Here is a 21,291-nt window from a genome sequence, read left to right as displayed (position 1 = left end):
TGTGAACATTTTTGTGCATACAATTTTTTCACCTTGTTTTCGTCCTTCCTGAGTGAAAATCTAGGAATGAATTTGCTGAATCATAGGCTAGATGTATGCTGAATTTTTAAAGAAATTTTCCAACAATTATCCACAGTGTTTTTATAATTTATGCTCTTATCGACAATGTATGAAAGTTTCACTTTTCCCACATCCTTGTCAGTTTTATCAGTCTTCTTGATTTCTTTTAAAGATTATATTTATTTATTTGAGAGAGAGAGAAGGAGAGAGAGAACACAAGTGTGTGTGGGAGAGGTGTAGAGGGAGAAATAGACTCCCCACTGAGCAGGTTTTCCTACCTGGGCTCATCCCAAGACTGGTCCCAAAAAACAATCCCTGGGATCATGACCTGAGCCAAAGGCAGATGCTCAACTTACAGAGCCTCCAGGTGCTCCAGTTTTCTTGATTTTTCTAATGGCTGTGAGATGGTGTGACTTTTCATGTATTCACTGCCCCTTTGTATGTTGCCTTTTTTGAAATTTCTGCTCAAGTTTTGCCCATTTGAACTGAGTTATTCATCTTGTAATTATTATTTTATAGGAGTTCTTTATACATTTTAGATATGAGTTCTTTCTCAAATAAATGTGTATAAATATAGTATTTTTTCTATAAAAAGAAGCTTTGGCTTCTTTATTAATTTTGGTTAAAGCCCAGTTTATCAATTTTTTAAAAATTTTAGTTAGCGCTTTTAATGTCCTTTCCAAGAAATCATTGCCTAACTCAAGTTTACAAAGATAGTGTCCTATTTTTTATTTCCTAAGAACTTTATAGTTTTGGGTTTCACGTTTAGATTTTCAATCCAGCTTGAATCTTAAAAAGAAAATTTTTTTGTATGAAGTGACGTGGCAGTCAAGATTTTTTTTTCTTCTTACAAATATCTATCCTAGCACCATTTGTTAAAATGACTTTTCTTTCCCCCACTCAACTGACTTGGTAACTTGGTCAAAAATCAATTGACCTTTATATATGTGTGGACTATTTCTGAACTTCATCCTGTTCTATATTCTTAAACTATTGTCTCGATACTGTAGATTTATAGCAAGTCCTGATATGTAAAAGTGTCCTTGAATTCTGTTTTCTTTTTCATGATTGTTTTAGTTTATTCTAGGTTGTTTGTATTTCCATATAAATTTTACAGTCAGCTTAGGTTCTTCATCTAAAGCTTACTGGAAATGTGATTTGGGTTTTGTTGACTCTGTAGGTCAATTTGGAGAAATTTTACATCTTAACAGCATTGAACCTTCCAGCCTATGAATGTATCTCTTCTTTTTCTTAAACATCTTTGATTTTTGTCAGAAATATTTTATAGTTTTTGGTGTAGAGATGTTACATATCTTTCACAGCTTCATTCTTATTTGTTACTTTTTTGTGCCGTTGTAAAGTTAAATTTTAATTTTCTGACTGCTCATGCTAGTGTATAGAAAAAGATAAGAGTACATAGTACATAGGGAATATGTAAAGCATACAGAGAAAGATAATGTTCAACCAACAAGCATGATATTAGCTCTACGCTTTTGGTTAGATACCCTTTGTCAGAGATTGATCTCTTTTATTCCTGTTTGCTGAGAGTATTCATTATGGATAGATTTTGAATTTTCTTAAGTGCACATTCTGCAGTCTTTAGAAATGCTAACATGTCTCTTCACGTTTTTTTCTTTTATTTAATGTTAATATGGCAAAACACATTAATTGATTTCCAAATGTTAAGCCATCCTCCCATTCCTGGCATAAGCTCCGTTGATTACAATGCTTTGCTCCTTTTATATATTGCTATACTCATTTTTCTTAAATTTTATTATAAAGATATTTTAATAAATACAGGATATTGGCCAATAATGAAGGATAATGGCCAATAATGTTATTTTCTTTTAGTATATTTGTCAGGATTTGGTATCAGGATCATGTTAGCCTCATAAAATGAGTTGGGATTTGTTTCTTCTATCTTCTGCAAGTTTATATAAGACTGGTATTATTTCTTCCTTGAATTTGATAGAATATACCAGTGAAGCCATCTAGGCCTGCAGTTTGCTTGATAAAAATGCTTTTTTATTATGAATTCAATTTCTGTAAGAGTTATGGGGCTATTTTTTATTTTGATTTTCTGGGTTTTGTTGTTAGTTTGGTTAGTTGTGTTTTGCTTGGAATTTGTCCATTTCATTTCAGTTATTGAATTTATTACATAAAGTTGTTCTTGTTGTTCTCATTATATTTTTATTGTTTTTAGAATCTGTATTAAGCACTTGGTGTGTTCTTGTCACTGTGTTACCTGCTTTATACAGATGACTTGATTTTACCTGGTTTTATATAGGTCCATTAAAAGTGCTTTCTTACTCCATAGTTACCCACATAGAGATTGAGTTCTAACCACTCATTTGCCTGAGGAGTGTTTTAATTTACCGTTCAAAGCCCCAAATATAGGGGAGGTTTCCAGACTGAGGCATATCCTCATGATGTAGGGGCCCAGGAGAGCTCCTTTAGGGAATACTTTAGGAGATCCTTTCTGAAGTAATGTAGTGTTAAAATCTTTTCCCTTTCCTTATTGCTTGATCATGCAGTCTATTTTATACATGCTACAGATTCCTACAATATCTGTGATGTTTATTAAAAGTATAAATGCATCTATAATAGTGCAAATTACAGGACTGGCTGCACTTGTTGAATACAAAATGGAGTAGAACTTGTATTCTTTTTCATTACATGAGTCCTCTACACCATGAAAAAGAAATCTTACTATTTTAGTCCTAACCCTTGTCTCCTCTGACAGATAAAAATCCTATTACTTTTTTAATCAAACTAGAAAGGTCCTTATAATCTATAGAAAGGCTATAGCCAGGGACATGTACATAGAGTTTATATTCTTCTTAGTTTTCCCTAATAATTTTTTTATTACCAATAAAATAAATCTAGACTTACTTCATACTATAATATCTTTTATTCAAGACACTGTTGAAATTCACCCCCCCTTTTTTTTTTCTTATGCCATATCAGTATTTTAAAAAGCCTTTTTAAAAGAAAGTATCGTGGTTATAGCTAGGGGGTGAGGGAAGGGCTGTTCCCTCTGTTCACCAGGCAACCCTTCTCCCTATCTAAATGCTTTGTATACCATTTCCCAAACTGCAAGGCCACTTTAGTTTTGCTATTAATGTGTTTCATGAACGTGATTTGTTCAGGAGTATATCTGCAACTTTGCTCACCTTGTCCCCAACTCCTGCAGGGTTTGAAATAGCCTAGTTCTCAACCCCAGACCCACCCAGACTATCTTTCAGGAGCCCAGTTGAAGTCCTGCATGTGCCATAAAGCCTTCCTGGACCTCTTTAGTTAGTCTTTCACTCATCCTGTCCTATGACTCTTCTGCCCCCCGCCCCCAATCAGGCCGAGGATATCCATTGATCATGTTTTTATCTCCTCTGCTCAGCCTCATAAGCTCACTGAGAGGAGGCACCTCTCTTGCTGCTTTTTTGCAACTGGTTATGATAAATAATTTTGACTGAAAATGATTTCTCATTTTTTGTCCTATTGAAATTTAGGAAGAAATTTTATTGTTGAGTAATTAAGGGAGCAATTACTAATCAGTAGAGCAAATATGAATGGGCAGATCCCCTCCTTTGCAAAGTGCCCAGGCAGTCCATAGAAAGCATTGGTTCTCAGGGTTCAGATAGGGTCCAGCTGGAGATGTCTTTGTCCACATTACTACCTTTGAAGAGAACAAAACCTTATTGCCTGCTGTACAGCCTGGGTTTCAGCAGACTCTGAGGAATGCAGCCTGATCACAGGGCACAGAGATTTACACATGTAATTCATTGTCAAGTGAAAAGAGAATGTATTCCCAAGAATGAAAGCAAAGGTTTTACAGTAAGGCAAGTGCTACCATGGACACCCTGGCCAGGGAACCACCCACAGAGTGAAAAGAGTACAGAATTTCAGAGAGAAAAGAATTCATGGATTTCCAAAGAAAGAAATAATATGATCCTAGTGGATGCAGAAACTTTTTTTTTTTTAATGTCTTCGGAAAAATGCTCACTTCGGAATGATTCTGGATTCTCCATGGGTAAAATGTAGTTCTGGTCATCAGCGTTAGCATCGTCATTATAATATTTCTCTTCCTCTTCCTCCCCCTCAGATAACCATTTTGAGTAGACATAGACCGGGGAGATTTTTATCTGGTATGATAACATTTGCCCTGCACATCCCATAGGCAGAATTCCATGAGAAATGTTTATGTTCACCAAATCTATCATGGTTCTGAGTTTCTTGGCTAAGGAAATATGTGTATTTCTAAAAATAGTCCATATATTTGTATTTGTAGGTAAACTCATTATATTTATATGCTAAAAGCACAGCCAGAAGTACTTATTTGGGAAGGACTGAGGCATATGGTAATTTGGAAATAAAGAAAAGCCCTCAAATTCAAATGTAGCGTTGAATTTTACTGTCCTATTACATCCTGATTGTTTTATTGTTGTAATACATTATTTTACCACACACCCCTGCCTCATACAATTTAGTCTCTTTGAGCCTGAATTTCCTCATCTGTACAATGGGGATAATGCCTCTGTGACTTACTGTGAGGATATACATAATGTATGAATAATATAGCAAGTAGTACTCATTAGACTCTCAGATTATTTCGTTTTAGCCATAAAATGATATCACCATTGGCTTTGAATTCTAATTCCCTTTTATCATATGAAAGGCAACAGCTTAAAAATTATGAAAGCCTCAAAGAGTTTTGTCACTGGCAACTCAGAAACATTGTCTGCCCCCTCTTAGTGGAATAGAGAGCTGAATTGCAAGGAAGAACTCTGGCCCATTTTAAATGTTAAATACCAGCTGAGATCTAAAAAACCATTTGCAGTTTTTCATGATATGTCAGCTTTGAAAATTTGCACCATTTTGTAAGCAAAAACATACTTAAACATTTTAAAATGAAAGTAAGAAAAATTCCCTGCTTGTTTTCTCCCGTGTGGAGGTTACTGAACAAATAATATGATGAGTGTATTTTACGCATAGATTCATATGATTTTAATTTACACACACCCATTACACGAATCAATTTACAGAACTCTCCATTCTTATTTCCGAAGAGAGTGCATATGTTGCAGCATCTACTGTGAAAACTAAACCAAGTTGGAAATACCAATAATGTACTTATTTCATTAACGTTTTTTCTTCTGGCTGTGTGTCTCTTCTTTGTGTAAACATGTCTGCACACTGGATTTGTTTCTAAATCTGAATGTCCTCACTGGCCATATTGAAGAATGTGCTTACTGTACTGTTTCATTAAACTGCTGTGTTATCGGGTAATTGTTTAAACATAATGCCATAGGACTATCAAAAGGAAAGGTGAACTAATGGCATTTGCAAATGTCAGGGATTATCTTAACACTTTTATTATAGTTTATAAAAAAGTAGGTTCAGGGCATTTCATGGCAATTATTTCTACAGAAATTGGTTATTTAAATAAATTGCTAATTATCTGAAGATGACAGTATTGAAAATGCTACTAATGAGTTGTTTAATAAGTGTAGCTTGTGGTGGCCACCTACAGGTTGAAAATAGAAAGAACATATAGACTAATTATGCCTAGCTATCACATATGAATGCCATATATTTTTCCCTCGAGTATCAGATTTAAAGACATTTATCTCTTCATGCCATTCTTTTAGTTCTTCATAGGTTATGGTTTTAGTCTAAATCAATTTCACTTTGCTTTCATAATTATCTTTGTGCTGTAATTCATGCATATAATATAATCATCCAAACTGAGATACTTTTAGACTGAAAGAAGATGCTACTTATAATTACATCAGGTAATTACAAATAAATACAGGTATAATAAACTGGGACTTTTCGGGCAAACTGGTTCATATGGTCGCTCTAGTTATAACAATGAGTTACTACCCAAGAAAGCCTGACACTAATTCCTAGCCAACATTTAATATAATGCTAATATTCTTGGTTTTCTCATACTTGGACAGTATATCTTTATGAGCTACAAAATCAGTGACTACTCTTTCTGTAACTTAATTCAGATCCAAACATTTAAAATAAGGAAGAAGGGATGCCTGCGTGGCTTAGTTGGTTAAGCACCTGCCTGGGGCTCAGATCATGATCCCAGGGTTTTGGGATTGAGCCCTGCATCCGGCTCTGGGCTCAGTGGGAAGCCTGCTTCTCCCTCTCCCTCTGTCCTCCCCCCTACTTGTGCTCTCTCTCTCTGTCTCAAATAAATAAGTAAAATCTTTAATAAAATAAAATAATATAAGGAATAAGTATAACATTATGGCTAAGAGCATGATATTGGCAATCAGGTTGACCTACATTCAAATACTGAACCCACGCTTTCTACTGAGTGATCTCTTGAGGGTGAGATATTTATTTCTGCTAAGTCTTGTTTATACATCTATAAAAATGGAGACCAAAAAAATCTATGGTAATGTCATTGACACAATGTATACAAAAAACACTTAAGAAAATCCCTGGCAATTAAAAAGCACTTAAAAGAAGAGTCTCTATATTGAGTGTGATTGTATTTAATGTTAAAATTTTATTTTAACTTGTATCTGGTTCTTTCTAAGTTAGCTTCATCACGGGTATCTATTAGAAAGCACAGAGCATGTAAAATTTCTCCTAAACTACCATGAGAAAGTTCATAGTGTCCTTGAATTTTGAATTCGAAGATATCGTCTAATCTAATATTTGCTATAGTAGAGAGGTCATTTTATTGTATTCTACCTGCCAAGTATCCATCTAGGTTCAAGGAATAAGGACGTCCCAGTATAACTACTTGTGCTGCTGGATTTGCAAAAAATTGATGAAATCATGGTAATAATAAAACTATTTGGGGCTCCTGGGTGGCTCAGTCATTAAGTGTCTACCTTCAGCTCAGATCATGATCCCAGGATCCTGGGATCGAGCCTTACCTGGGGCTCCCTGCTCAGTGGGAAGCCTGCTTCTCCCTCTCCCACTCCCCTGCTTGTGTTTCCTCTCTCACTGTGTCTCTCTCTGTCAAATAAATAGATAAAATTTAAAAAAAAATTAATGTGTGCTTAAGCATTAGTTCTAGTTATCTTTTAAGAAAAGCATAGATGAAACCTTTTCTCTATGGTTACCTTCAATATTTGAAGACAACTATTGGGATTCCTTTCAGCCATTTCATACACTGTGGTGTGTGTATGTTTGTGTGTGTATGTGTAGGCAGGGAGAGATCGTTATGTTCTGGATATATTCTGAGTTTGTTAATATTTTGCTTAAAATGCTGGATAAAGGACTAAGTTTACTCTCTTGAATATGCAAAGTATAGAATCATTGCACATCCTCTCTATAAAAGTTGCACAACAGAAAATCTGATAGTGCGTATTTCTCTATTGTAACTTTTTGGAGCATTGTAAAAACTAGTCACTTTTTATTGCAGAAGTAAATTATAAACACTTTTTATCTAAAGGAATCAAATATGGAAGTTTAGATATCAACCTGAGACTTCTTCAGCACCATCCCCAGAGTTAACTGTTAATAGTTTAAAACTCAACATTCTATGCATTTACATGCCATGTACTAAATGTAATCATACTTTTTTTAACCAAAAATGGGACCACATCATATATATTATTTTGCTACTTGTTATTAACATTTCAGCATTTGTACTAGAGATACTTCCATGTTAGTTTTCCTTTTTTCTATTTATTTGTTTTTTTTAAAAAAAGATTTAATTTATGAGAGAGAATGGGAGAAGACAGGCATAGGGAGAGAATCAAGTAGACTTCCCTCTCAGTGTGGAGCCTGATGCATGTGTGAGGGAGTGCTTTGATCCCACGATCCTATGAGATCATGACCTGAACTGAAACCAAGAGTTGGACACTAAACCGACTGAGCAATCCAGTTGCCCTATCCATGTTAGTTTTAAAAATGTTCTAGGATATTGGCTGCCTAGGTGGCTCAGTCAGTTAAGCATCTACCTTCTGCTCTGGTCATGATCCCAGGGTCCTGGGATCGAGAGCAGGTTCCTCTGCTTCTCCCTCTCCCTCAGCCCCTCCCCCTTGCTTGTGCTTTGAAAGAAATAAAATCTTTTGTAAAAATTTCTAGGATATTGTATGTAGATGAACTATATTTAATAGCATAAACTATTGGTGATAATTTATGTTGTTTTCACTATTTTGCTATGAAAAGAAATACTTCAAGGAAGATCTTTGTACATGTAACTTTGTGTCTATGTACTAATGGAATGGATTCCTCAAACTGGAGTTTCTGGATGAAAATACATATACATTTAGATATTGCCATTGTCTTATAAATCTAATAAAGATTCATTTATACAAATACATGCATTTATAATCATAGACTCAAAGTATTTTTTTACAAATGGAATGACATATGAATTACAAGCAAATCTCCAAATTTGAGATCTAAGAGGTTAATTAACACCCCTTAAGTATTAAGTGTTTATCCCCACATGTTTGTAGCTGAATGTTTATTTTTCTGCTTAATTTTCTCTAGCTTTGACAGTAATATTAGCCTATGTATACTAGAAACCAGGCAGTATGCCAAATGTTTTTGGTGAATTCTATCATTTAATTCTCCTCAGTTGGCTCTGATATTGTTATTAATGACCCTGTTTCACAGATAGGGAAAACGGATGCTTTAGGAAGTTAAGGAGTTTGCTCAAAGTCATACTTATATGAAGTACGCGAGCTGAGACTTACACCTCATTGGTTGGATGTTAGAACCTATGCTCTTAGCACTAGGCCATTGGCCATACTGATACTGGTTTTCTTGGGCAAAGACAATATGAAGATGATGTTCTTCATAAATGCTGCACTGTCATTTCTCAGTAACAGCTGAAGAGTACAGCCTTTCATGTCATAGAGACTTGGTGTTTGATTTCAGTCTATCCCTTTTAAACTGTGTGACATCAAACAGTTTATTTATTCAGTTTGAGCTTCCCTTTCTTCATATACGAAATAGAGATGACAGCATCTACCTTCACAGCATCGTGAGGGTTACATTGCACAATCTGTATGAGTCCTCAACCTCAGGTCTGGCCCGTGGAAGTTACCCCGTGAACGGGTGCTCCTAATTCTTCCACTACCGGCAGCTGATACTTTCAGAAAGGAAAATGGTCCCCTCTTTGATGAATTGTCTTAATTCTTTTGCTTTAAGATAAAATGCTTGGCACATGCTAGGTACCAAGTGACTGAATGTGAATTGACTATGAACATACTGAATATGTTATGAAGAAAATAAATATAGCCACAAAGGTATAAAGACTTAGGAAAAAATTCTTGAAATAGTCAACTGAAATTAAAACATTTTCCTAAGGTAATTTTCATTTTTTCCAATAAAAGTAAAATAACAACAACATAAAACAATTGATTTTCTTTCCCCCATTTCTTCTCTTTAAATTTCATATCTCTACATATAACCCTGGATCCTTTTAGTACTTCAATTTCTGGTTGAATTATGCTAATTTTCTCACAGGGCTTTAATCCATGTGTAAAGCTGTATTTTTAACTAGCTATGTTCACATATTTATCAGTATATTAGGTTCATTAACATATTAAGCTTGTTTTAGTAAAGCATAAATTTTTTGGTGCTTGACTTAGGTGTATTTTAGTATTTTATAAAATCAGTTTCTCAACTCCTAAATCCTTGAAATTCTTGATTTGTTAATATTTTCTTTCTTCTCGATGATGTTAAAATTATTAACAATTAGGTAGGCAAAGTTCAATTTCTAATGAATTTATTATCTACTTAATTCCTTATATTTTAATTAATGTAAGCAAATTAAAAGTACATTTTCTTTTTGTATACACAGTAAGCACAAGTGAGTATTATAACCCACTTTCTGTTTTATTGCCAGCTAGGGCTATTATCAGGGAGTTTATTGTGGACTTAGCTCTAACAATTAATTGTGCAACAGTAGCTGTCCTAGGAGTCAAATGATTAGGGAAAAAACAAACAGAATTAAACTCAATTATTCAAAATTCCAGTTATCCAAAATTAGCATATGTTCCACACTGTCTTGCCCATTAAAAATTCCTTTCTCTTCAAGGATTTAGTCATGCAGAGTAAAGCTCTACCTCCTTTTCACCAATAAACTTGAGTTCTGAAGCTGTCATTAAAATCCTGTATATTGGTTTAGTGCTTGGACCTTTGGATTCTCAAAAAAAAAGAATTTTTTTTTAATATATTGATTTTTGCCTCTGAGATTTTTGCCTTTGGAGTCAGTGCAAGTAATCTTATCAACCACGTTATGACACTGCTGAATGAGAGCTGTTAGGAGAGGGGGAAAGGACAGTGGATGTGTGGTCCTTGTAAGGTTTCAGGGGATATCGAGTTCTACCATCAGAGGCATCATGCTTTTTTTTCTCTATTAAAAAAAATGGTTTAATAGCATTACTAAATACACAGCAGAACCACAACAGGCACTGTCAAAGTAAACTGAATAAATGCTCCCCCTGAAATCAATTGTCCTTGTGGATAGTACAGATCAGAATAGCAAACACCTGTATAGTTTTTATCCTGTGCTAGCCCTTTATATATATTAAATCACTTAATCCTCAAAAAAAAAAAAACCCTGTGAAGTTGTGATTGTAATTTTATTATTTTAATGTTGAAAAAAATGGAGGTACATGAAATTAAGAAATTTTTACAAAGTCACACAGCTTGCTGGTGGTGGAACTAGAATTTTAGCCTAAACTGTTGGCCCTGTTGTGTCTCTGATGCTGTCCAATTGCTTTCTTTCTAAAATTCATATTAATAGTATTTATAAAATGTATATGTTTAAATGACTATGAATTTTTCCTAATGGAACATCTATACAGAATAAATAATTGGATTCATATTATTTGCCTTAAAACCACCTTCTAAAATCACAGGGACTAGTATTTTGGGTATCTGCATTGGTGACAAGGTCACAAATTGATTAAATGGGATCGCTCTTGAAAGATTCTCAGCTTTAGTACAATTTTTTTTAAAGGTATAGGTGCTTAATAGACATTTCTCAGACAGATGGACAGATGATTGGACAAATGAGGCCTGCATAAGGAAACTGATTAAGTCATAATACCTTAATATTTACATATCAGTACATAACACTATTGTTAATGGTAGCATTTAAAAATTGTTGAAGTGATATTGGCAAGTGATGGTATCATCTTCTTAGGAAAAAACCTCATCCAAATCAGATTGATTAACTTTTAATTAAAAAATCTCTGACTTATAAAATTTTTTCTTCTAGAATAGGAATCAATCCAAAAATGTTCTGTGAAGTTTCTTCAGAGAATATCTATGACTTCAGCATATTAATTGGCATTTTAAGTTGTAACCCTAAGGAAGGCCTAGACTGATTAGATGTCAAAAGTTACATTTCAGTCTAGTCTACCAGCTTTTCTAGTAGGCTGCTTTTGAACCAATCAGACTCCTGGTAGCAGTGTTGGGGCTGCACTTCATTTTTTGTTTGTTTGTTTGTTTGATTGGTTGGTTGTTCAAACCTTCAGCTTGTTTTGAAATTTGGGAATTCAGAATGGCATGACCTTGATTGGAGCATTCCACACAGCTGGAACAGAATGGCTTGATATAACTGAATTTCCCATTAGGCATCAGGCTCATCTGGTCATCCCATGTGGATGAGGGCTTAATTTAAATTGCATGTTGCCTATGAGTTCACTTAAGCTTATAGGATTTCAATTTCTTGATTTTTAAACCTTGTCATTTTCTTATAGATGGAGTCCATATTCAATGCCGTAAGCCTCTCAAACTGGCTTCTTCCTCCCTGGTCTTTGGTCTAAAATCGTTAATTACTACAGAAGTGACAAAATCGTAAAAAGTCCTTATCTGATAGCTTCTGTGATCCTGGAAATATTTATGTGTTTTAATTGACACATGTACAACTCTGTATAGTATAGATATATGTGTTTTACTTATACTGAAACTTTTATTTTTATCTTGAACCTTTTATTTCTTCATCCCTGTAATTTTAAAACTAAAAAGAAATTTCTATATAACAATTTAGAAAGATCCTTTTATATACTTTCAAAAGATTTCCTTCCAGAAACCTTTCATGGTAGATAAAAGTCATTTTTAAAACCTATTCCCTATAAAAATGCTCTCCGAGAACAGGTAGATTATATTTCATATTAAACCAGTTGAGTCACAAAGAAAACTAATCAAATGGAATTCATAATGGAAATAAAAACTGAATTTACTATAACCCAGTAACAGAAGGACCCATTTCTTCATTTTTGGATCACATTTCCTGAGAGAACATAATTACTCTTAATTTTTAAGAAGATACCTTTATTAGTTTGAAAGGTTTTCATGTTCATTAAGTAGATTAGAAAGTTTTAGGAAAGAAAGAAAAACATGAAATAGAAAATGTCTTATTGACCTAATTGAACATTTTCAAATGCCACTGAGGATTTGCTGGTGTTTTTTAACACCTGTGTAATAATGTTGCCCTTTAAATGTAACTGGTTAAATTTTCAAAGCTGTGTTCTGGGATCTTGCCATTTGATGTCCATTAATATCAATTGGGATATGTGGCCAAATCCCTGTGTACCACTTTGAAATTTTATTCCTTAGTATTAATGATAGTCTTCTAACAGTGCAGTTAGAAATAAATTATTTATCTGCTTAGCTCAAATTTCTTTAACTCTCTAGGGTCAACTAAATAAGAAAAAAAAAAAAAAGGAATCCCAGTGTTTACTACTTCAAAGTAACATGTATATAAAGAAGACATCAGCTTAGTATGTATTGAACGTATCTGTTATATTATGCAAATAGATATATGTCAATCCAAAAGATTTATTTAAATTACAGATGTCCTTTAAAATGCTTTTCTTTAACTTTTATTCTTACTCAGATTTCTATTTAGTACAGCTAAAGATTTGTACATTTAAATGTGTATGTAGGTGTTGGTGTGGGTGTACATTCTTGTTATGCATTCTTCTGGCTTTTACCTTCTCTACCTTATCAGACAGATGAAGAAGTCACAGATAAACACTTTGAAGTAGAAATAGGATCTTGATGTTCAGTTTCTAATTCACCCTAACTTACTGCCTTGTATTTCAGTGTCCATTATGGAATTCTGAAGTGTCAGCCTTGAACATTCTTGACTAAGAAACATTAATATCTAGAGGAGGATTTTAAGGTGTGGGAGCAATAGGAACAGATATTTCCACAAACATTTTTGGTGTTAAATGCAAAAGCATGAGTTACACATAAATTTAATATCATCAGAAATGGATATGAACAAGATAAAAAGAAATCCACTAATTTTAAGGAAAATTCTTTGTGCTTCCTCAGGGGGAGTCCTCCCATAAATACATATTGATAATGCTGGTCTTGAAGACGCTTGTGGTGGTAGAGGTAATGATTAAAGTACTCACCACATGAGGCTGATTTTACCAGTTGCTTATTTGTGTTTTTGAGGCAATGCCAAATAGAACTATTTTTAGTTCAGAAAATACCTTTAAAGAACAATGACTTGTGAATCTGCACCAGAAATACCAAATTATATTCCCGTATGATGAAAGCATTAATTTACTTTGGATATGTTAACCCTTGAGAGTTGAAAGCATCTTTAATACAATATAATCATTTAAAAAATGACCCCCAAATGTTCTGTCCATCTACGAAGTTTTCATTATGATTAGGGAATAATATATTTGTAATGCCTGGTTGAGTGAAGTATAAAAATTAAGCACATACTCTTTAATTACTGAATTCGAGTAAATTGTCCTTACTTTGGTGGAAACCTAATGTATGAAAAATTCGATTAGGCTCACTATATTTCATCAAATTGCAAGTAATGCATGTAAAAAGCAATATGGAATCTGTAAGTTCATCAGCACCTTGCTTGTTTTCACAGTATCTCTATTCACACCAGCTGCTTTATACTTAGTGGAAACATAACAGAGCTGTATGTCTATTTATGCACTGTATGTGATTGTTTTTCTTTTTCAAAATCTGCTGTTCCTTGTTCTTTTTAAAACAGATGCTTGAGCGTTCCATATAATCTTTTACACATTACTGTATATCAAATTGTATTATGTATGTATTTTATGCAGGAGTTCTGAAGTTGCTATATCCACTTGCATAACACGTTTGCTTGCAATAATAGCATCAAAATTCTTTAAATACACATCCATTTACAAATTAACATACTTTAAAACATGGCAATGTATATGTATCACACATACACACACGCATATCTTAAGTAACAATAAAGAAAATTGACTTTTGTCTAGTATAGCACACCATTGCATATAATGATTATAAGGCAGTATGTTTAAATGGTCAATATGCTAACCATTGATTATTCTCATTTTCTGTAGGCACAGCAATCAGACCCATTGCTTTGAGAGCTGTGACCTCTATTGCTCGTGCCTTGCCTGGATTTCCCATTTTGGCCACTGGTGGAATCGACTCAGCTGAGAGTGGTCTTCAGTTTCTCCACAGCGGAGCCTCGGTCCTCCAGGTAGTACCTGTATTTTCCCCTTCAAAAAGCTCCATCTAATACATCTAGTGTAAATTATGTGACAACAAATATATTCTTGTAGGATCTCCTGAGAAAGAGACAGTGTGGGATTAAAATGGTAGCTCTCATTAAGTTCCTATTATGAGTTGAGAACATACTTGAGGTTTATTTTCTGTCCTAGTTAGGGCTTACAAGCCCTCTATCTTGTAAAAATTTATTTGCTTACCTCCATGTTTCCAAAAGAAATGAAATTAGAGAACAAAATGCATACTCTAGAACTGGGAAGAAGAACAAATACATGAAGACATCTGGGTAAAAGTAAAATTTTGTTTGAGAAATAAAATGAAAAGCCAATACACAAAACCTATGCCATAATGTACTGGGAGGATTACCAAATTTGACTAAACTTCCTGGCAGTCAAAGCAAGGAAATTATTGGTTTCATAGCTTTTGAAATATAAATATAAATTGATTATTCAACTTCTTGTGATACAGAGCTGAGAGATATTCTTCCAGTACTGTCATAAAGGGATACTTTGAGATGTAGTACATTATACTCTTAATAGCATTCCTACCGATAATCTTTACTTATTACTTATATACTTGCTTGTTATTATGTTTCTCAGCAAAGGCCCAGTACATTGCCTTGGCACATTATAGCATAAACATTTCTCTGAGGCCAGATATGCAGATTTGGATGGTCTGGCTTGACCCAGGGATAAACTTTTTCATATGATGACTAGACTGTTACTTCCAAATGGAATATTTCAATGAAAATTATAATAACTGAAATTTAATGGGCTCAAGAGCAAAATGGAGAAAACAGAAGAAAGAATCAGTGAAGTAGAAGACAGAGCAATAGGATTTAACCAATCTGAACAACACAGAGGAAAAAGACTGAAAAAATGAGCAGAGCTTCAGAGAAGTGTGAGACTATAACAAAAGATCAAACATTCAGAGGAGAGGTCACAGAAGGAAAAGATGACAAAGAAATAATGTTTGAAAACCTCCCAACCTTTTTGCAAAAGAGAAAAATCCTATAGATTTAAGAAGTTGAATGAACCTCAAATATGATATATCTAAAAAAATCCATACTGGGGCACCCAGTTGACTTAGTACGTTAAGCTTCTGCCTTCAGCTCAGGTCATAATACTAGGGGCCTGAGATTGAGCCCCACATGGGGCTCCCCGCTCAGCGGGGAGACTGCTTCTCCCTTTCCTTCTGCCTGCCACTCACCCTGCTTGTGCTCTCTCTCTTTTTTTCTCTCCATCAAATAAATAAATAAAATCTTAAAAAAAAAAAAAAAAAAGAAATCCATACCAAAACACATCATAGTCAAACTTCTGAAAACTAAAGATAAAAAAGGACCTTGGAAGCAAGAAAAAAAAAAACCACACACATTTTACCTGGAAGGAGCAAATAGTTTTAATGGAAATAGATTTCTCACCAGAAAGTGTAAAAATCCAGGAATTGGGACAATATTTTTCAATTGTTGAAGGAAAAGAACTATCAACCTAGAACCTTCTATCCTTCAGGAATGAAGGAGAAAGCAACACATTCTTGACAGAAGAAAAGCTAGAAGAATTTGTTGCCAGGAGACCAGAACTAAAAGAATGGCTAAAGGAAGTTCCTTAGAAAGGAAATGTTAAAGAAAGTATCTTGAGACATCAGGAAGGAAGGAATAAAGAACAAGGAACAACAACGTCAAGAAATATCTGAGGATAAATCTAGGCTTGAGTATCACCTGAATTTACATTCATGAACAAGGAGAAATGTAGGGACTGGAAGATATGAGTGGGTTGTGAGTAGGTCCCAGAAAAGATGCTTGCTCATTTCCCAACATGTGATTTTTGGCAGGTCATAGATGGGGGTGAAGACTGTTAAGACTAACAAGTGTTGCTTTTAGCTCTGCTATAGATAGTCTTTATACACCTACCTGAGAGTGAAATAGTTTTATCATGCTTCACTTTATTGTACTTTATAGATATTGCATTTTTTACAAATTGAAGGTTTTTGAGGGTGCTTGGGTGGCTCATTGGTTAAGCGTCTGACTTCAGCTCAGGTCATAATTCCAGGGTCCTAGGATTGAGCCCCACGTTGGGCTCCTTGCTCAGTGGAAAATCTGCTTCTCCCTCTGCTCCTTCCTCTGCTTGTGCATTTTTTCTCTCTCTCCTACTCTCTCTCAAATAAATAAATAAAATCTTTAAAAAACAACAACAACAATGAATTGAAGGTTTGTGGCAACACTGCCTCAGTCCACTGTCACCATTTTTCCAAAAACATTTGCTCACTTTGTGTCTTTGTGGCACATTTTGGTAATTCTCGCAGTATTTCATATTTTAAAAATTATTATATCTGTTATGATGATCTAGGATCAGTAATTATGACTTACTAAAAGCTTAGGTTCTTATTAGCATTTATTAGTAATAAACTCTATAAAGTACGTACTTTTTAAGACATAATGCTATTGCACACTTAATACAGTAGAGTATAAACACAACTTTTATATGCACTGAGAAACCAAAAACATTTATTTGACTTACTTTAATGCATTATTTGCTTTATCGTGGTGGTCTGGAACCGAATCCACAATATCTTTGAAGTTTGCCTGTGCTTTGATCGACATTTCGTGAGGCTTGGAGGATGAAAGGAATGTAGCCAGTCCCATGACTAGTGCTGGAGCTGGAGCTCAGACAGCAGCAGGTTTCACAACTGTGAAGCCAGTGCTCTTCCAATGGCTCATGTTGCCTGACCCCTCCTAGAACCTCTAAGGTGAGAATATCAGCAATAGGTAGATCTTCCCTACCTACTCAAGGCTTACATATTCAGGCTACAGCTTCTTCCTTACAGAAAGGGTGCAAAGAAGAGAAGAAATGTGAAAATATAAAAAATAAGTCAACGTGCGTTCCAAGAAGAGGTGTACTTGGTGTGTGGACCATAGTATGTGAATATATGTAGAATACCATGTGTCCTTATAGAAATGTGTATGTGTGGTTAAAATAATCATTCATGTTGTGGTTTCTGCTTAGCCCTATTTTGGATCAAGAAGTAGAGAATCACTCACAGTTCCTTAAGAAAATGTAGTCAGTTGTATTCTCTGAATCAGGGGACCCTGGAACAAGAACTTTAAAAACCAGTGGGGCAGTTCTCAGGAGAAATCTCCTCCGTCTCTCTTTTATGGTCTATGTGATTTCTCCCTCAGAGGAATCTAGAGTTCCAGTCACTCCCTCTCTCTTCATAGCCTCCTCCTTGCTTCTGCCTCCTCTCAACTTTTGCCTGCCACATGACACCTGGGCCCCCTCTACATGGTGGTTTTCAGCTCCAACTTCCAAGTGAAATGCTTCATAGGCTTAATATCTCTTAGCTCAGATTTCAAAAGAGGAAATTTGTTTTGCTCAATTATCTTTTCATGCCAAGCCCCATCTTAAAACACTAGTCATCCAGTGTATTGACTGCTTGGTAGATAGCAGAAACACACTAAGTATTTGTTGAATTAATTTGTTAAATGAATGTGTTGGAGTTGAGCTTTTGTTTGTTTGTTTGTTTGTTTGTTTGTTAAAACCTGATTGTGAAGAGGAGATGAAAGGGTTAACGTGGTCTAGGTGGTGGTTGCCCAAGGACTTGCCCTTCTGTTCCAGCTAGGAACTGCAGGGAAACTTTCCAGCTATGTAAGATATTGGTTCCCAAATGATATGGTTAAAAATGTGAAGTTCCACACATAGGCTTCTACTGGTAGAAGATTACAGATTATGTATCAATTCCACACCATTAGCTTGAATCAGAGTTTTATTTAGCCGGAACATATTTTTAGACCAATTTTAACTGAAGTCTGAACTGAACTAAAATCAGTATTAAGATACGCTTGGGATGATTATGAGAGGGGAAAACCCTTGAATTTAGAATTCTGGCTTCCCATTTAAATGAGGTGGAGAATGTGCAGTATTTTTGTGTCTCTTCCATAGTAACCGAATTTCACCCCGTTCTGTTCCCTTGGCCTTTCTAGTCCTGGGTTAATCTAACCTTTCATTTTCTATGCTTCTGGGCTTCTGAATATTATTAGAGAAATTCAGGTAACTCTGCCAATTGGATTTACTGCAAATTCACAGTGTTTAATGTCAGCTGGGCCTTGGGTGCTAGTCAGCATCTGTTTTTATTTATCTTTATAAAAAAAGAAAATCCACATCAGATTCTCCCCAGTAGTTAGTTCATATTTTTTTCATATACCTCAAGGTAGATTACCCTCCATCATCACCCTCCCTTTCTCTGATACCATTTGTTTTCTGGCTCTTATCACCCAATTCTATACCCTTCTCTGGTTCTATAATATTTCTCTTGAAGAGCTCATCCACTTATATATCTTTGGGCGGAGTACTGTCAAATCTACCTTTTCAATTATTTCCAATCAGAAGTAAAGTACATACTGACAAAATGCATTTTTGCAAGATATGATCAGACAAATGAAATGTATTAAGTATCAGGGTGGCGCTGATACATTGGGGTGTAGAAAGAGAAGTAGTGGGTACAGAAATAGTGACATAAATATTTTGATCCTGATCTTCTTGATACACATACATAGACTGCGTAAATAGGTGAGTTCACTCTTGGAATAAGGATTTAGTCAGTAGTTTCAAATGCCATTTTAAATGAGTCAGACCTTCTATGTGACTTTAGAGAAAGTACTGACATTTCAAAATGGAAAGCTAAAATATTTTCATAGTTGGGTAAGTGCAATAGAACATGCCTTTCTTGTTAATCACAATGCATCACAGAGAATCATACATACATTTGTTCATTCAAAAAGTATTTATTGAGGACCTACTATATGCCTGGTATTGTTTTAGGAATTTGGAATTCTTCTGGGAATAGAACAGGCAGAAGTCCATTCATTACCTCTGGGGCTTACATTTTAGTGAGGGAAGAAACATAGTATATAATAAATATGAACTGTAAGTATATTTGGTATGTAAGATGGTAAGCGTTATGAAAGAAAAAGAGGCTTTATTGAAAAGGTAGCACTTATATGAATAATTGGGGATGGTGAATCAGGGAAGGAAAATAGTTATGTCGTAGCATCACTTGCTTAAATTTTTAATTGAGAGCTATCTGAAATATAAAAATTACAAGATATTGGAGGTCATCTTGCAGTTTATAGATAGAAATGCCTTTTATGGTTTCAGGTTGCATTTAACGGGTAATTTTTGAAGTCTTCTTGCCATTTCTAGGAATGTATCATTTCTCTGTGGCACTGTTTATTTCTATTATCTTATTCTGTAACTTGCTTTGACAAGGATGTTAACATTTCAGTGCTGAAACATCCAATAACTCTCCCTTCAAAATGCTTCAGTGGATGTTGAAAAGAAAAACTAAGGAATTAGTTAGAGAGTAATTTTGGTTCCAGATCATTTCCCTAGTATATTTTTGGAGTGAAAATGACTATTACAACAGAACCAGATGTAGAACTGTGGCCAAGAAATAAGGTTCAAAACCAATTATAGGTTTGTGTTCTTGTGTAACTGCTCTTATAACTTTGTCAGTCAACTAAACTGACTTCTAATTTATTTATGCAAACTCCAGTGTATTTGAAATATGATTTTTGTTCTTACTTGATAGGCTTTCATTAGTTAGAATATGAAATTTAGAGCTCTAAAAAGGACAGATGAAAATTATTAGTAGATTTCAACTACTGAAATTTATAAATACCTCCTTGTTAAATTATGTTCTCAAACTCTTCGTGGACTCTTAAGGTCTTAAAAATCTTTTGGGGGTTACTCTGAGGAAAAGAAGTTGACTTCTGGCTGCCAATTGTTTATTCATGAAGAGGATAGTAAATAAATAACTTGTATAATTGCCCTTTAACATAGTTTGAAGAGAGGACTTTAATAAATTAAAACTGGCTTTTTTTGTTGTTGTTATTATTTTTTTTACAGTTAATTTTAGTTTTTTGAACCCCAGACCTACCTTCCTGGTGAGCCCAAATCTCTTTCCTCTGATTTAAGTACTAGATTGAAGTTTCTGTTAATGAAAAAACTACATAGAGATTTTCTGTTGCAAACAAACCCCAGACTGAGTCAGTTGCTTTTAGGGAAAGGTTTCAGCAGAAAATGTTCAATCTCCTCCATTGGATATAGATAGAGAATATAAGAACAACACTACCCTTTTTTTTTTTTTTCACTGAATGACTTTGGGTGTCTGTAGTTTAATTTAATGATATTGCCATTACAATTTAATCTGTCAAGGACTTTGACTCAGGACATCACAAATTATAGAAAGCCATCCGTTCATTCATGTACAATTATGACCTGTGCCTTCACTGAGATTGTACAGGTGGGTATTCTTAATCCCATTTCTTTTGTTGGGGTTTGTCACTGACTTAATAGAAAATCCTGAAATACAACAGGAAGAGGGAGCTCAGTGGGCATTTACTGTGAAGAGTCACAGTCATGTGATAGATACTCACTAAACATGGATGACCAAATCAATCCTTAACAATAATCAAGCTGCTTTAATGGAACTAGTCCAAGATAAATTTTTTTTAATGTGGAATTTTTAATATGACCAGGTAATGTATTATTTTACTAAAACTAGGGAAAAAGAAGTAATTGAAGCAGATAATGACACTGTTTCCTCATGAGAGCAGATGCATTACCGCCATTTTCTTGTGGTCATAACACCCAGGAAGACTTTGGTGCTTCAGCTCTATTGATGGAGGGGTCTTGAGGTGATAAAAATTTAGCACACTATACTCTTAATTTTTATTGGGTAGGTGGGCAAGAGCTATTC

At 34.6% G+C, this 21,291-nt stretch overlaps 1 protein-coding gene across 1 annotated transcript in view; it reads left to right on the top strand.

Moving 5' to 3' along the window:
- The window catches only part of DPYD (dihydropyrimidine dehydrogenase), an 841,951-nt gene that overhangs the window by 670,336 nt on the left and 150,324 nt on the right, over positions 1-21,291 (top strand). Inside the window, exon 19 of the mRNA XM_044238740.1 lies at positions 14,370-14,512. Within this exon, the coding sequence (XP_044094675.1) occupies positions 14,370-14,512 (143 nt within the window). The remainder of the gene's footprint in view (positions 1-14,369; positions 14,513-21,291) is intronic.

Source organism: Neovison vison, chromosome 2, assembly GCF_020171115.1.
Source record: "Neovison vison isolate M4711 chromosome 2, ASM_NN_V1, whole genome shotgun sequence".
Lineage (NCBI taxonomy): Eukaryota > Metazoa > Chordata > Mammalia > Carnivora > Mustelidae > Neogale > Neogale vison.
This window is presented reverse-complemented; position numbering and strand designations above follow the sequence as displayed.